We start from the raw sequence: 18,351 nt of genomic DNA, 5'->3' as shown, positions 1-18,351 counted from the left end.
CCCCCCCCACACACACACACACACACACACACTCACACTTTCGCTGTGGTCTGGGCTACCTGTCCTGCTCCTGACATCAACAATACTCAGCCTTCTGGCTAGTCATCAATCAGTCACACTCTGACAAGCTGGTGGAACTGAATGCTCCGTCTGTGTGTGGGTGTGAGCATTGAAGTGCATGAGTGGAGTGTGTATTGGGGGTTTGGAGGGCACATTAGGCAGGTGAAAAGATGAATAGAAACAGATCGAATGGACTGGCCACTGTAGGGGGAAAGAATGACGGCAAGGAAAGGAAGCCACAACAAAGGGGAGGGAAAAGATATGAAAGTCATGTTATAATTGTTTGACTTGTTCGACTCAATAACATGCATGATCTTGTTTGTATATGTTTTATATATTTTGGGGGGGTAACAATTTTGTACAACAAAATAGTACTCTTTGAAAGCATGGTCACAGTTTTTTGATGGAAAAAATATCTGTTTTGGGAGAAAAGGTCATTTTTTTGGAGGAAAAAAATTTGGAGGGAAAAATGGTTTTGGGGAAGAAAAAAATATTTATTTCAGAAAAAAAAAAAGAGTACAGTATTCATTTCAGGAGGGAAATGGTATTTCTTGAGGAAAATAAACCTTAATTTGAGGGAATCAGTTGCTCATGAAATTTAAGTGTTTGGGAGGAAGAACGTTTTTCTTGAGGAAAAAAGGTGTTGCTTTATAGAGAAAAAAAATAATATTTTAGTGTAAATAAATTGGTGATTTTATGAGAATAAAGTAGTTTTTTTTTTTAGAAGTAGTAGTAAAATGCCTGCATTTTTGAGAAAAAATATTTGGGGGAGAAAAAAGTGATAATTTCATGACAATAAAGACATTAAGAAAATGCTTGCATTCATATCAATAAAAAACTTACTCCTAGTTTATGGGGTGAAATACATTTTGTAGTCATATTTCTCAAGGGTAAAAACATGTTCAAGAATATACTGTATGTAAGAATATACTGTATATGTAATAATATATTGTATATCGAGGTATATGGTAACTGCAATTGCCCATCGACTTTTCATTGTTGCCCATAGACGTCAACTTGGACGTCACATAGCTCGAAATCCCTTCTGAGCGCCTTATCGTCCATTTGAACACCAGCGCATCCTCGCAATAAACATACCCTCGTAAATCACAGAGGATATCTATTAAATTAGCCCTGCAGCCAGATCAAATCAGGCATAATTGGTTAAATGCATTATACTGATTAATCGCCTCGCAAGTAGTAATAAACTAAAAGGCAGGATGAGCAGAAGAGATATATATTCTTTGTCTTTACAAAATCTTTACAAATGGCCTGACAAAGGCCGGCCGGTTTCCTCCGCCCCCGCGGATCGTCCGTCGCTCACTCGGTTCTCCTTTTTGATGGTTTTGTATCTGGTGGTAAAAGCTGTGTTCAAACATCTTTCTCTCCCGTCTGATGCACGGGCTTTTAGAAATGAAAAGAAGCGTCACTGTCTGTTCCAATAAAAAAAATACTGCATTTTCTGCTCTACAACAGTAAATGCTGCCCAGATTAGAAGAAAGGCCATTGTCTTCTGAGTGATGCCATCATTACAGAGCACTTTAGAGGGCAAACACAAAAACACTTCATTGTAAAAACACATCCAAAAGTTTCAAATGGCATGTACAGTGTTCCTACACTGAAATATCTTGGGGCAATGGCAGTTTTCATTTAGAATAGCACACATTAGCCTTGTGGTGTTAGGGGTGATGTTGTGCAAGGTCATTATCATCATCATCATCAGGCAAAATTCTGTCTGAAAAAAAAAGTGGTATAAAACTTCATGTGCTCACGTTATGGTTTAGATCAGGGGTGTCAAACTCATTTTTGTCGCGGGCCACATTGATATCCATATACATAGACATAGATATCCTTGCCCTTCTGCGGGTTACGATCAGGGGATGTCATTAATATTTGTCAACTGTGGGTATGTGAAGCCCTTTGAGACTTCTCTGTGATTAAGGGCTATATAAATACATTTGGCTTGACTTGACCTTCACTGGGCACTTAGCTGACTTAATCCCAAGACAACCATGTTTCAACTATGGAAACCATCAAAACAAAAAAAACAAAAAAAACAAAAAAAACAAAAAAAAACAGGGGGTGCAATGCTACAACAATAAACGCTCCTTAGTAATGTGGTTAGCCACAAAGTATGACTCTCTCAAGGCACTTACATTTGTTGACGAATTAGTTTTGAAGGCTTCATCGACTCACTGAAGAGCTGCTCACGTCATACTGTGCAGAGTGGGCTTGGTGTACCGCTTCAAAACAGCAGTTTCTGGTTTTGTGTTGGTTACACCACAAACTAATATAGTGCTATCTTGTTTATTAAGTATTTGATCCGGGTGTAAACATAAATTAAAGCTGTTGAGCTCTTGACGTCAAACCTGAATGTTTTCAATCTGCAACAAAAATAAAGGAACTGGCCTCACTATTCCAACATTTTTGAACGGGAGCATACATTCATGGATATAAAAGCAAAAAATTCACTTCAAAGCGCAACAAAGTCGGTGAGAAATGACTTGTTGGAGCCCCAAACAGAACAAACTCCTTCTGCATTATTAATACACTTATATGAAGGTTCCATCATATCCTGTCAGTATGGATAGATCTTTTAGACAAAGCCGCGGTTGCCCATATACACACATATGCCTTAAGAGTTCAAATCCGGACAGCTCCGCTCTTCAAAGAAAAAAAAAAGACTTCCACGCATTGCTTTGCTTGTGAAAATCTCAAAATACAGTTGACCTTCACCGTGTTGCCTTGAAGGCGTTCCACCGCGTCCGTCCATCAATCTCACACAGCGAAGAGACGGAGAAATGGATTAACCTCACATTTCTTTTTCCAGCCCGTCACTTTATGCTTCCGGGGGTGCGTAATTATTAGCCCACCGGTGGGGAAAAGTGACAGCAAAGTCACTTGCAGATCTGAAGTAACGGCAACTAATTACATATTTCTATTTGCAGTAAAAACCTTTCAAGAACCCGCTTCCACCAGTTTCCTCCCATGTTTGAAGGGCAGCGTTTTTCTTCCGTCTCTAAGACAACTTTGCACATATTTGATGCTTTTGCTCTAACTGGCCCTTGCCAACCTTACTAACCTCCGCATCCGCATCACTCCCACTCAACATGTCTTCCATTCCATTCCTCTCAACTCACTCAATCTTAAAATCCGATTAACCAGTGGTTCATAACGTTGCTACTGTAAGAAGGAATTTCTAAAATGCCAATGCTCAGGTTAACAGAGAACTAAACCCCAAGAATACAATGTCTGCACCACCACTAGTCAAAAAATGCTATTCTGATTATTATTGTGCTTGTGGAATAAGAAATTATTCATCAATCTCAGGGAGCCGCCATGTTAGGAAATCTCACCCGCTGTCATCGACCGAAATTAAAGTCACAATTTCACCGTCAAGCGTTACTTCCACTATAAAGGAAGTTCCCGAGATACGAACATTTAACTTACAAACATTTGTTGAATGCTGTCCATAAATGTAATTGATAAAATGCCATATTATTAACAGCGCGCCACATCATACTGTAAAGTAATGTAGTTCCCCTTTCTGCCGCAATGCACGCCGAGCAGCACCGCTGAATGGGTGCACCACAAACACTCATTTAAACTTGGCCATCAGTTTGCGAAACACCATTAAACAGCACAAAATAAAGGAAGACCGCTTCTGCAGCCTCCCCTCAGCTTGCACTGTTAGAGGAATCTGACAAATATATTTTTCAGGACCTGTTCTCTCAAGACATCTCCAAATGTGCGGCGACAATTATAAGTCCCAGCAAAAATTTCACCTTCCTCCTCAACCATCCGTCTACGTACTGAATGCACATCGACTTTGCTCGAAAAGTAAGCTACGGTATGGTACTATGTGCGTACTGTGGTGCTTGTTGACATTATTCCCTCATAGAACTTATAGTTTAGGGGTGGGACGGGGTGGTTTTGTATGCCGGGCTTCCGGTTGACTTCCTGTTTGTGGCAAAGCGATGTTCATTTTTTGACACACCTATTGCGTCAACTTTTCTCCGACACCACAGTGCAGTATTTTTTTTTTTTACCTCAAATGCAATTATAGATTCAAATATAATGTGTTCCGATTTTGTACACCCTCTTGGAACCCATTTTTTTCATAACTCGGGGACGAACGCGGAATGTCACAGGACTAAACTTGTAGAACAGGCTAGCGGACTCTCCGCGTACGCTGCAATAACTAGCATAAATACGGGTTGATTACATGATGGTTTGAACTAAGTTTTAGCAAATTATTTTTAATTTTGTGATGTGCTGTAAGATTCTTCAAATGGAAAATACAGTACGTGCCATGGCTCAATATGTAAAGGGAAACACTGATTCCAACTTGGGTACAAAATCACCACAGGAATGGAATAGCCCGTTACATGACAGCAACGCGTCAAAAAAAAAAAAAAAAGTTTTACCATCTGAATCTCATATCTGTTTTGTGTTTTCATATCCCTAATCCTTGGCAGAAATACATTGGGGAAGACAACCAGTCCCTAGCGAGCACAGGCCATAATCTAGTCATCAACTACTCCAATATACTGAGGTGTCCTGACTCACAGCTGAGTTTCAACATCAATCATTGCGGATTTGTTTGTATGCCTCCTTTTAAATCACAACATAGCCCTCCCAAACACCACCGCCGATGATTCACTACTTTGCATGATTTGCCCCGGTACAAGGACGCCGCCGTGTTTTTGACAATGAGCCTCGGTAATGACGTCGAGGAAAAACATGGAAATGAAATCAGACGTCTATTCTTCAGCTACGACGCTCCAGTGAGGGGGAAAAGACGGTGAAAAGGAGCGATGGGAGGAAGAGGCGGAGGAGAGCGTACAGGTAAATCCGATTGAAAAGGAGGCAGAGGAGCTGGCAGCGGTATACAGGCGGAAAAGAAATAAATCACAAGAGAGGAAGAAATGATATACTGTGGAGACGGATGGAAAATAGATGGAGACGGAGGGAGGGAGGGAGGTCGGTGAGGCTGGTTGGTGGCAAAGGCAGTGGGAGCTCCAAGGAGGAAATCAGCTGCTTTCTAATGGACGCTGATTACATCTCCTCCTAAATGTCAAGTATATTTCCATTTAAAGTGGCTCACCACACTTAAAACGCCAAGGAAAGCGGCACACACACAGACCACATGCACAGACATTCTGCCCAAGTATGGGCATACAAACTACATTAAAACATCAAATAAGATAAATGAAGAAAATGTCGGCCAATAACAGCGAATTCTCACTCAAAGGGTTTCAAAGTTTAACAAGATATGTAAAAAATATTTCAGTTGAATGTTTTAGTTTCTGTTTTTAAATCATAGTACGCTAGGTAGGCACTGTTTCGTCTATGTAGCTAAAATTTGGACAAAATTTAATAGGTATCTTTGAGGAATCAGTTATAAAATCTACACAGTTTGTTGGAATTTTGATAAACTATTCTAACATGAAGCCGCATAATGCGGCATTTTGCCCCTAAAGATTGAGACTGCAAGTAAATTTTACATCTACAGAGGCAGGAGGCCAATGTCCATTCTGACTGGCCAATGTGTGAAAAGAGGCAGGTTTTGGGGTGATCGTGCGCAGTAAAATGTAAATTTAAAACTGTGATGATTTATTGTCAATGTATGTAGTCATCCATTAATTAAAAATGAGAGGAAATTAATACTTTGCAAATTTACGGTGTACACTCCATTTTTTTTTTTCTCGTGTACCGAAAATTTTGAGCTCGCGGCTACTGTGCTCCGATTTAAAAAAAAAAAAAATGTATGGATGCATTATTGCATTATTTGGTTGGTTTGAGAATCTTTCATTTATTGGAGAAATTACTGCTCTGTTTTTGCTGTTTTTTAAACTGTTCATATTGAATGTGACATGAAAAGAAAACCCTGCAATTTGTCAATTGTTTCAAAGTTTGGCGATTTTGTGGAATTTTCGTTCACTCTAACCATCTACCCAGTAAACAAATGTCACGCAGCTCAGCTTTACCTACAACAAGTCCATCCGGATGGAAGCCAAAGTGTCACAGTAGCAGAGTGCAACTGAACACCATCAATAAAACACGCATGCACACTTCCCTCCTCATCCTCCTCCTCTCTCATCTGGGCCCGCCCGCAAATCTGCTCTGAACCAATGAGGCGTGCGCTCCCACGAGGGGGCTGGTGGGGGGCTACGCATAATGACTGCCAATCAGGATCAACATAGTAGTCGTGCCCCAAAGCAAAGAGACACAAGATGGATGAGTCGCCCCGGGGCCCCGAGTGGCAACTGGCGCAAACACATCTTAGGGATGGATACAATATGTCACAATATAAGACACTGGTGAAAAAGCCCTGGTGTGTATGTGTGTGTGTGTGGGGGGGGGGGGGGGGGTGTTGGGTCGTACGCGTGTGCGTCTGTGTGTAAAAGCAAACATAATATGCACAGACCATCAACTGAATTTTCAGTGAAAAATGTATTGAGTCTTGTAGTGTATATGAAACTGTCAGATTAAATGGTACATATAGGTATTCAAATATTAGATTCCGCAATATTAATATATATATATACACATATATACATATACATATATATACACATATATACACATACATATATATACACATACATATATATACACATACATATATATACACATATATACACATACATATATATATACACATATATACACACATATATATACACACATATATACACACATATATACACACATATATACACACACATATATACACACACATATATATACACACACATATATACACACACATATATACATATATACATATATATATATATATATATATATATATATATATATATATATATATATATATATATATATGATGAAAAAAATACTTAAAAAAATAATTCCAATATAAAATAGATATAGATGTATATTTGAGGGGAAAAAGGCACATTTCGGGGGGGGGGAAGAAATCTGATATTTTCCACCAAAAAAGTCGGATACTTTAATCAATTTTAATCAGAGTGGGATTAAATTTAAGATTTAATGTACCTTTCTAATTGTGCGAGGAAGGACATTTTAACCATCTCCCCGCAAAAGCCCGTGTCATGAATCATGCATTTTTACAACACATTCTGTTTACGAGCCACTCTAAAAGCGAGACATCAATCACAAAGGAGTTGACAGCATACACCTGCTATCATAGTAGTCAACGATATGAACCACTGCACAATGAAACTAAAATTAGAGCCGAACAGGCACTCACACTCCCAACTTCATGGCGAATCCTCCAAATGATCGTCAAACTTTGACGCCATGTTCCGCCCACATTAGCTAAATGAGCTTCACCATTTAGCGGGGCCCATCTGTCTAGGATACCAGCCAATGATCAGGGCTCATTTGGGCGGATTTCTTCATAGAGCCCAGGTATTCGCACAGAATGGCTGATTGAAACCAAACCAAACCAAACCAAGGGGCGCTCCTGAGTGAGTTTGGGTCCATATTTCTGTCGGTATCCATTGGATAAAAAAAATAATTTGACATCCACTTCGCTGTTGTGCTCTCGTCTGACCCGCCCTTGTCAGCACTCGTTAACCTCCGCATGGACACTCTCCCCCACTATGCTGTACTGTTATTCTCTCCTTTAATTAAAGACACCAGCTAATCTCGCTTCCCAGCGCAGCGTTGCCTCGTGCCTGTCACCTCCAGATGATGGGCGGCTAAGTATAGCGCTTTTCATTTGCATGTATCGACGCCGCGCATTATAAGGTCAGCGGGGGGATTGATTTAAAAGCACTTTGAGCTCTGATGACTTTCATTTTTGACAGAGAAGTTCTCGTGTGGGCGAGGACCAAGCAGCAGGCATCTATACTTGGAAAATCATCAGTAGGCCTTCACTCCTTAGGTAAGAAACAATACCATGTAGAGGAAGTTGAAGCATGTCTTGCACCCAGCAAATCAGCAGTGTGGGGGGGAAACATTTGGAACATTTGAACACGTTTGAAAATTGAGATTAAAGTTACAATGAATGAAGTTTTTAATAAAAACATAAAGTCAACAATACATTATAATGAAAAGTAAAGAATGTTAGCAAAATATTTACAAAAACTGTCATTAAAATGTAATCATGATAAAAATAGAGAATAAATTCCAATGAAATAAGAAAAAGCCAGGCAAATTTAATTATACTAAAAGACATTTTAAAAGACTTTTTCGTGATCAAGTAAAATTCCAAATGCATAAACTGCAAGCTAAAAAAAACATTTTAATTAACCAACTTAAAAATACTCAAAAGTTTAAAAAAATTACATCAAATTAAAAAGGTTAAAATGAAGAGTTAAACATATTTAACTGCTCAAACCAATTTTCTAGAAGTCAGTCAAGTGCAGACAAACTATTTTTGTTTTGAAACGTTATGTTGGCATATAAAATGAAATAGGGGTGCAATTTATTCATTTCACCTAATGTTAAAAAGGCAAAACAGTTCAACAGAAAAAAATGCTGTAAGAAGAAAGGAATCGATAGTAGGGACCGCAATTTAAAGTAAACAGTCAATAATTATTGCAATTGTGTGTTAAAGTCCTACACATTCATTGCGCAAACATAATATATAAACCAACACACACACACAGAAAAAAAAATATGCTAAAGTTTTTAGATGTTGTGGATTTTGAGATTACAATGTATGTGAAATAAACTCAAAATAATTTTCCTTAAAGTAAAACAAGTAAGACAAAACTGCTAGACTATATAAAAATAAACAAATGTTTTCAAAATATATTTAAAATATCCTATGCCATAACTTATGATATACATTTTTATTTAGATTATTAATAATTTTATATATTAAAAGTGTAAGGCTATCTTTGCGGCCAAAAGAATGTCATATAGCTATCCCAATTATAATTAATATGCATTGTATTCATTAGAACCTTATTTATTGCTGTATACATTATTTTTTTGTAGATCTTGTTTTGGAATAAAAAGGGATTTTTTTTTTTTTTATTGGACAGTGACATCATAAAAGTCTGTATTGCTTTGTCCCCTACTAAAGTCAAGCTCATTTACATACAGAATCATCTTCCCTAAGTGGCTACTCCAGCAGCTGTCTGGCGTTTGTTAACCAATTAAAAAAAAAAAAATGATTAACCTGCATTTTACAGTTATCAAGAGATCTATTGAGGGGAGGGCGTCGAGCTGATTAGATTAAATAATGCCCCTGCCTCGGAGACAGAGCCCTTTAGCAAATGAGGCCATAAAAAGAAACCTTCCAGATTCCCGAGTACAATGAAATCCGGGCGTCAGGATGACGCACCGTACGTCTTTGAGCCCGCACGAGACGTCGCTTAGTGGCCCGTTGACGCGGCGAAGCGCCCGTTTGAGCATCCATCACTTTTTTACGGGCCCCGCTCTGTTTGCATATTTTCCCCACCAATAAACAACATGAGTGATGTGCCGCGTAATGCGCCGTAATGGAGATTTATACAATTGGTTGGGGGTGCAGGAGACAGTCCGGGAATCAGGTGGGGCTGCGTCTGCGTGATTTATTTCATTTAATTAGATCGCTGATGTAAAACAGCTCGCAGGGATAAAAAAAAAAAAAAAAAAAAAAAAAAAAAAAAGGTAAAGACGACTGTCAAGGGAGGCGTAAATACTACCCAACTTCACATCTTCCCTCAGCTTGTACACAAGCTTGCATTTATTTAGAATGCCTTTGCAGTGATTCTCAAAGTATGGTACGAGTACTACTAGTGGTATGCTGACTCCGTCTATGTGGTACACAAAAGAATCACTGCGCATTTACAGTTCAGTTGTATTTAACTTAAGTTTTTTTTTTTTTTTTTTGCCACATTTGTTAAAACTGTCAGTATGACAAAAAGAGGGAATGAGACAGAGCCCAAGACAGAACAAGTGTGCGCATAGTTGCCAATCAGAGGTGGAGGAAACTCGGGCAGCTGAGTGGACTCAGAAAAAAATAAAATACATTTGAAAAAAAAATTGCACCATTTCAGCTCAATAGGTAAGTTCATTTTAATTGAGTGCACATTCCAAAAAATAACACTTCAAACTGATAGCATTTAGTGTTAAAGTAGAACTCCATTACGAATGAGCTAGCAGCCAAGGCTAGCGTTGACTTGTATACAGTGCTAATGCTAGCTTGGTATTGCTAGCGCAGCTATTTTGTTGACGCTTTCTCTGTGAATTTGAGAATCGTGGTCGTTCAAATTGTGTGTGTTGGGGGGGTCATGGCTTTGGTCAGCAACTTTCTTTGCAAAGTAAGGTTACATTCAAATCTTGCTATCAATGTTGACGCAACAAACTCTCCCAGTAAGGTCACCCGTAGCTGTAAGGGTTTGAGTGTATTTTTGGTTCATCCTGACATTTCACCCAAACCTGTACGACAAACAATGTTAAAAAGTGTAATGATTGACTCTAGCAGGCAATTTTTTTTTAATTCTGCATCTCGTCTTTGGTATTATTGAGCCAACAATTTGAACCTGGAACTGATTACTTCAATTGTTATTATTTTCCATGAGAAAATGGGAATTTTGTAATGCTTGAAGTGTCAATTAAAAGGCTAATTTAATCAGCGAGCATAGACCACAGTGGTGAACCTTCTGAGATATGAGTCATCTATGCAACTTTGGTCAGAAGAAATCTGCATAATGGACGACCCTGTGATTTATGCCCAGTCGGCGAATAAGGCTTTGGACCTTTAGGGGTTCTAATGGCTTTTTTTCACCCTCAAATTGTCTCCTGAGCTACTTGTCATTAAATAAAACATGATCCCTCAGGAGCTGCTACAAGCCTATAAAAGCAATATGTTAGAAAGCCACCTTGCAGCTTTTAGATTAGATGTTTAACATCTGAGTATTTTAGTCAAATCAAACAATTTTCTGAAAGATAAGATCTGTAAACTGACACATTCAGGGTTAATGAACACATTTTCCAGGCTGTATCCTGCAATCATTAGGTAAAAGAGCATGTTACAAATACATATCCAAAAAAATACAGTAATTTTGACTTGACTACTTTCTAGCATAGGTTTCTCTTACACTTCGGCAAGCTCGGTTACGTCAACTGCGAAGGAACTTAATCCCATCGTCAACAGAGGACCGTCTATAAACGTATAACCAGAGCTGGGCATTCCATCTATGTGACGGACCGGTACGTCTACCCGTCACTGACGGACACCCGCTTTGCTGATGATGACGGGAGAAATTTTAAAATAGACGGATTAAGCATTGACGGAAACCCTTTATTTAATTATCCATTCGTCTGCAGTCCGCCATTAGTCTATTTTTCGCGGCGGGGCTTCAATGGCCATGGGGAGGAAAATAGTCAGTTGATGTTGTTTGGGGGACAGATTTGAGTGAGGGACCAGGCTGTGAACAGGCTTCCAAAGCGCAGTGAGTCTCTATTTCTGTTCAAATATCGTCCAGCGTGGTTCGTAAAGTTCTGTACAAACCTTCGCCTTGTCCTTTTCTCTTTAATACTTGCAATATTATCAGTACCAGAAGACTATAATTTCAATTGAGCTCTTGAACGTATGCCAGAAAAGTCATGTACAGAGCTGTGAAATCTTTTTCTGCGTTGCAGAAGGTCTAATCCGTCCAAAATGGTTCCCATCACATAATTAAAATATTCTCTCAACGACTATTAAAGTTGGGGTCCCTGCCTTTTTTTTTGCAGTTAATTACACAACATATTTTTCAGTGGACTGCAGTGCTGGCCAACATGTAGCACAACAAAGTACTACTCTAATTTCGGACTCACTACTATACTGTAAATAACTGCATATGAATCTGTGATATGTTCTGGTCGCATATTAGCTGAAGAAACTATGCTTGAGTACAGAGGAAGGTGATGATTGATTTGAATGAACCGTGAGAAAGTGACCATTTTGAGGCAGTTACATAGTAATGTCTCATTCATGCTAATTTGTTCTGTTTTTAGTTTATCGTATTCTTGAGTTAAGTCTGTGACATTAATTGTATTTACATGAATTAAAGAAATGGCAATAAAGTAATTATGGCTCCATATACTTCTTTTTAATGAATGGAAACCACATTAATGTGCCATGAGTCCCGACATGAATCATTTGAATAAATCATGTACGGGGAGTCCTTGGTTTACCGCAGTCCCGACGTGATGTTAGGTGTGTGATGTCATTTACTGTAATTGTGAATTTACTACTGTATCATATTAGGTGAGTGACACATCCATTTCTCCCTTGTCATATGTGGGGTCTCTATAATATGTTGAATGGTGTGTGTACCCTACCATGCTTAAGATGTACTGGGGGCAGCGAAGGTATGGTGGGAAACGGCATCAATGGCCTTGTCTTCCGGTAGAAGATGGGCAGCCAGGCGGGGCCGATTCGTCAGAGGATTGTCGAGGGTTGCGTTGAAGGTTCCCTTCAGCACTGTGTTCATGATGCCTGGACTCAACTGTACACAAACGCAACCAAAGAAGATTCCAGTGGTTAATGTTATTTATTATCATTATTATGCTTACTGAGAGCTATTGTTTTTGTTTTACAGTGGCTCACGATTAAGCATGTTAACTCATTCACTGCCATTGACGAATTTACTTGTCTTTTGACAGTTCAGCCATTCAATCCCAGGATCTTATTTATATTTTTCATACGTTAGGGTAAAAGAGTGTCTGAAAATTTCTGGCAGTGAATGAGTTAAAAACAAAACAAAAATGTTGATTCACTTGCACTACATCGTCACTTCATACATTTGACCCTTTTTATATTTTTATATTAGCATTGTTTCACTGATTTTTACATGCATGTCCAGTAAAATGTACTCCATCTTTTCAAGATGCATTGTGGGATACATTGAGGGCACGGTATAGGTCATACCTTATGCTCACACACATTCAAACAGCACTACAAAATGGCAAACTTCCTTTATAATTGAAATTCAGTGATTTCGAACACAGCTACAAATCCTGTATTTCTTCCATCCAGGAAGTGCTCGGAAAACCATTTCCTGTGAGCTATCAAAACCGTCAAGGCTTCCCTCCCGCTTCTACCAATCGTGACCTCCTGGTGATCGTGCACATCATCAGTATGCCCGAAACGCCATCGCTGGGATTTAGGCACAAGAGGCCAGAGCTCTCAGATCTGCATCTTGATCCTGATGGGAAAAGGGTTCCGGGTTCAACTCCGGGTCACCCTCACAGGGGGTGCACTAGAGGTGGATGGTTAAGAGCCCCTTTGGAAGTGACGACACCATCGGCATGGCAATGATGAGGTAGATTATGGGATGTTTGGCTGGGTCAGAGAGGGGAGAGGGAAAAGGGGGATTTGTGCAGGGAATGGTGTTAGTGGGTCGGAACACAGACGTGTACAGGAGTCTTTCCCACAACACACACGCGGGTAGTACAAGACAACTCAACACCAGCTTTGCAAGCTAAATGCTAATTATTTACACATGCATGCATAATAGTAACTTGACCGGCTATGATGACTACTTTTGTATATTATCATTATACGCACAACGTTAGACACGCTGGACCCTTGTGAATCAAGCTGTCTCCGGTAAGAAGAGCGGATTACGCTACACGCTCTTTCTGGATCTGGCCGTCCATAATTGCTTCACGTGCAAAGCTTTTGCAGCAACACAGATTCACTTTCTCAACACAAGGAGGCACGGGAGTATTTCTCGGTAAAGCCAACTCTTTCACTACAGCTTTTGTGGCATTTAGCCTCTAAAAGCCATTTTCACAACCCCTGTGTCGACATTCCATATAAACGGCACTGATACCGAATAGGGTTATCTTGTCAATTTTGTGGTTTCAAAAGGTAGAGTCGGAGACGGAACGGAGATGTAGCCAGTGTGAAAGGGAATGCTGGATAGGCGGGAACAGGGGTGTGAAGTGTGAAGACAATTGTGTATAAAAGCAACTGATGCGGTTGGACAAACAATCAATGTCACACCAGAGGCCGATTTCACTAGATTTTGTGTAAAAGGCAAATGGACAAGGTCAAATATTAATTTTACAGTATATGTATATATATCTTCTCCTTTTCCTTTAGGCCATGATGGGTTGCCACATCGAGTCAGACTTTTCTAAGCTTATGTTCAGTAGTGCCAGAGGAGAGTGCTCTCGTATTTCACAGCATATTATTCAAGATGTGTAAGATTAGTTGCGAGATGAATATCCTTTGCACGCCTGCTTGGATATTAGTTGCCATTAGGGTCCATTAAATGTACCGTAGAATTGCACATCGCTAGTCGTCTGAAGAGTCTGGTAGCAGAAATCGTGGAGCAAGCGCATCAGGAGATGTGAACAGAGGAAGGTTTGTGGTTAATGAACATTATACTTCTCTAGATTTACCTGCACATCCGTCCTTTAATCTACCTCCGTTTGTGATCGACAACTGATCCCTGAATCGTTTATTATTGAAGTATAGCGTACACGCTGTTAAATGAAGCTCAACCAATAAGAGCGATGTTGTACGTGGGGAAAGGTAATCAAGCCTACTCTCCAGAAGTAGGCGACTCTCGTGCAGCGCCGGAGCCCCTAAATGAGCTCCATCAGCCGGCTAATGCAACTCAAGAAGGCAGCGATAGCGCATTACAGCCACTTTCATAGATGAGCGCACATGATGCTAATGCCCAAATAGGTACAATTCCCCCTGCACTGCCATCTGCTCGCCAGCAGTTTAAACAACCTTGTTCAGCGCTGCTCCTTATTCCTCCCACCTTTACACATCCCTCCCTCACGCCGCACTCATCTCTGCCACCCTCTCATCCTTGTGCCGGATGAATGGCCTGTGGTGTCGAAACGTACCTGCAGTCATAAGGCTAATTACTGCGACGTGGGCTTCGGCATGCCTTCCACACGAGGGGTAAGGAAAAGGCAGCTGAAGTTCAACTGAGACAGCGTGTCTGAACTTCAAAACACCTGTTCACTCTCATGAGATCTAGAGCAGGATACACACATACCGATAATCGGGGCAAATTCGAGCATTTTTTTTTTTCCCATGCCACCAAAGTTGGCAAACGCCGGCTTGTCTGATGCCTCTAAAAGATCATTCTTAGTGAGTATCATGCGGTGTGGGGTGTGTTACTTGGGACAATCCTAAATGATATGATAAAAAAAAAACTGAGAAGCAACTGATTGTGTTGATTGTTTTCATAACGCAGTGGAGGGCCATGTGTTTGGTAACTGGCCTTTCAGTGTTTTGGTATCGTTATAATCAGTATAACTACTCTCAGTCGCGTGCGTTGCGCTGTGTAGATCATTTGGCGTACACCACACACCAGGGGCGATTCTAGGATCGGACGTTTAGGGGCGGTAAGATCCCGCCCAATTGAGATAAATTGTACTTTTTTCTTACATTTTAAAGCGGAAGTCAACCAAAAACTTTTTTTTTTTTTGAGAATATGTTCTCAGCAGGCCCACTAGTTGAAACACGGCATTCTGATTAATTTTGCGTTTGTGCAATATAGGAAAATTCACCTGTTTTCAGCCATCTCTGGGGGCGGCCATTTTGTCTTCTGTCGACTGAAAATGACATCACAACTGCTCACAAGGACCAATCACGGCTGACCTGTTCTCTGAATCTGAGCCGTGATTGGTCGTTGTGAGCAGTTGTGATGTCATTTTCAGTCGACAGAAGACAAAATGGCCGCCCCCTGAGATGGATAAAAACGAGTGCATTTTGCTGCTTAATTTATATTCCACAAACGCAAAATTAATCAGAATGCCGTGTTTCAACTAGTGGGCCTGCTGGGAACATTGAAAAAAATATGTTCAGGTTGACTTCCGCTTTAATGCAATTTCTATGAAAGAGAAGCATAATACTTTTTGAGAACTTCTGTGACAATTATTTAGGAGACAGCAGCCCATCTAAAACACAATAACAGTATGCCTTTTTTTTCCCCCTGGAGTAAAGCAGCCCCCTGCGGTGAGGAGCAAAAATACCAAAAACCGACCTTAAACATATTTTGTGGACTTAAATGTGAAATGAATGTTAAAATGTTTCTTAAAACATGGGCCAGCACAGCTAACCAATTTGTGATTATTTTTCCAATCATTTTCATCCTTTGTACCATATTGGGAAACTCTCTCAAATCAAATTAAATGGAAGTTAAATAGAAGTGCTCACTTGTGTAATTTTTGCATTACACGGCTATTTGTAGACACTCAACACACCACAAAGACTAAATAGAAGACATCAGCGACACTATCTGACGTAATGTAAATGAAGGAGCCTGTAAAAGTCAATTACGACTTGCTGCTTGAGGACACTTGGTCACACTGAGGCGAACGTCTGACATGGACGATGATATTCAGAGACGGTTTTAGAGTTGATTTCGACTGTTTTTACACAGAGGCTTGGGGGCGGGTGCAAAGCCAGAGCTCTGCGATAACGCACGTGTGTTAGCATGGATGTGAACTGTTGTTTTTGTCTTTCATGTTGACGACTCAAAGTCAGCGAGGACCGCAAGCAACATGCGCTCTTCCACTCACCCGCACATTTGCCGCCCAAAGTTGTTACTTTCATTAAAACAACATAGAATACAAGATAAGGCTTTCACAACAGCTTCAGAATCAGACTGATGTTACTGAATATCGACTTGTTTGTTGCCACAGAGACCCTGGCTCATAATGTCAGGACACAACTCATAATGCGTTACATTACCAATTACGTTATTTTAAGTGGAGTGCTTGAACAAGACTTTGGCTAATATTTATTAGGTGAAATGGAATATCGTTTGAACTGAAAATGACATGTGGAAAAACTTGAAATTCCAATGTCACATTTTGACAAAGTGCCATGTCCAAAGTTACTCATTTATTGTTATTGTTGTATTGTTGTTATTAGAATTTGTGTTGTCAGAATCTTCTAGAAAGGAGAAAAAAAAATTCTTGAAAATGACTGGGATATGAATCATATTTTTCACATCTTTTGCCACTGTTATAAATCCAGTACAGCCACTATCCATCCATCCATCCATTATCCATACTGCTTCTCCTCACAACGGTCGCGGGCATGCTGGAGCCTATCCCAGCAGTCTTCGGGCAGTAGGCGGGGTACACCCCGAGTTGGTTGCCAGCCAATTGCAGGGCACACAGAGACAAACAAACATCCGCACTCACAATCACACCCAGGGGCAATTTAGAGTGTACAATCAACCTACCATGCATGTTTTTGGAATGTGGGAGGAAACCGGAGTACCCGGAGAAAACCCACGCAGGCACGGGGACAACATGCAAACTCCACACAGGGAGGCCGGCGCCGGGATCGAACCCACGACCTCTGAACCGTGAGTCGGACGTGCTAAGCAGTCGACCACCGTGCCGCCCCAGTACAGCCAGTATACAAGTAAAAATGAACTCTATGAAGGAAAATTTCTTGAGAAAAACTGATAAACGTGATGAAACATTCAATCTCAAGGACACAAAGTTTGTTCATCACCGTGTCAGCATTGTGTAATGATGTGAACACTGAATTTGTGTATGACAGGTACCTGGTAAGCGGCAGGTCCTGGATTGGTGTTGGTAGTCTCTTTGAAGCGCTCTTCTCTGGAGGACATCAGAGACATTGGAGGGGAGGATCTCACACTTGGGTTGTACTCACCTGGACCTAGTCAACCAACAACAGCACATTTTTTGCAATAAGATGACACACTTTTAACAGTATACTGTATCAAAATGGGGTTGCGGGGGTTGTGGATGGAGTTGGTGAAGACAATCTGTGCCCATTTTGCAGTAGCCAACTTTACATCATCCGCAAGTGGAGATCTTTACAGTTCCCAATAAATGCACTTAGTGGAGTGTGTGCGGGAGTGGGCGTGGGCTAAGTCCATTTTTCTTCTGCCATGTAGATTGCGTGCCTCACCTATGCTGAATTTAAAGGGAATGAGCAGAGCCAATTCGATTCCCGGGAATCAAGTCGGCTGTGTTCAGTCCCACAGCGGCGCAAACGCCCATTTCTGACTGCGAGACTGCACTTTGCACTCGACTTGCGGCAAGCACGGAAATATGGCCCTCTGACTTTAAAATGTAATAGCCAACTAGAAACAACACACACATGGAAACCACCATGCAAATATTCTAATTATGCCAACATATGGCATCCTATAGGGGATTTATGTACCCCGTGTTTTTATAGTTAGCTTCCTTTAGAATGATGAAGAATATAATGTTCCCTAATGGTCCATACACTGCGGACCTATTCATATATGCAAATTCAGTAATGGAGAAAATGATTGTGCGTGTGTGCGCGACTAAGCACATTTCAAAGTGCATCTGTGTAGGTGTGTGTGCGCGTGTGTGGGGAAACAGCACAGC

General features: G+C 40.5%; 1 protein-coding gene across 3 annotated transcripts in view; it reads right to left on the bottom strand.

Moving 5' to 3' along the window:
- stpg2 (sperm-tail PG-rich repeat containing 2) overlaps positions 1–18,351 on the bottom strand; it is a 64,372-nt gene that overhangs the window by 15,747 nt on the left and 30,274 nt on the right. Inside the window, exons 12-13 of one of the 3 annotated variants that reach the window (XM_086029741.1) lie at positions 17,529–17,644; positions 12,316–12,482 (exon numbers count right to left, since the gene is read on the bottom strand). In XM_086029741.1, the coding sequence (XP_085885867.1) occupies positions 12,321–12,482; positions 17,529–17,644 (278 nt within the window). In that variant the 3' untranslated portion in view covers positions 12,316–12,320. Of the gene's footprint in view, positions 1–11,624; positions 12,483–17,528; positions 17,645–18,351 lie in introns of those variants that run through there. The other 2 variants (XM_086029740.1, XM_086029742.1) reach the window with 2 other exon arrangements.

The sequence above is a fragment of the Filicampus tigris genome, chromosome 5 (genome assembly GCF_054856515.1).
Source record: "Filicampus tigris isolate MCC_2025a chromosome 5, RoL_Ftig_1.0, whole genome shotgun sequence".
In the NCBI taxonomy this organism is placed as follows: Eukaryota; Metazoa; Chordata; class Actinopteri; order Syngnathiformes; family Syngnathidae; genus Filicampus; species Filicampus tigris.
This window is presented reverse-complemented; position numbering and strand designations above follow the sequence as displayed.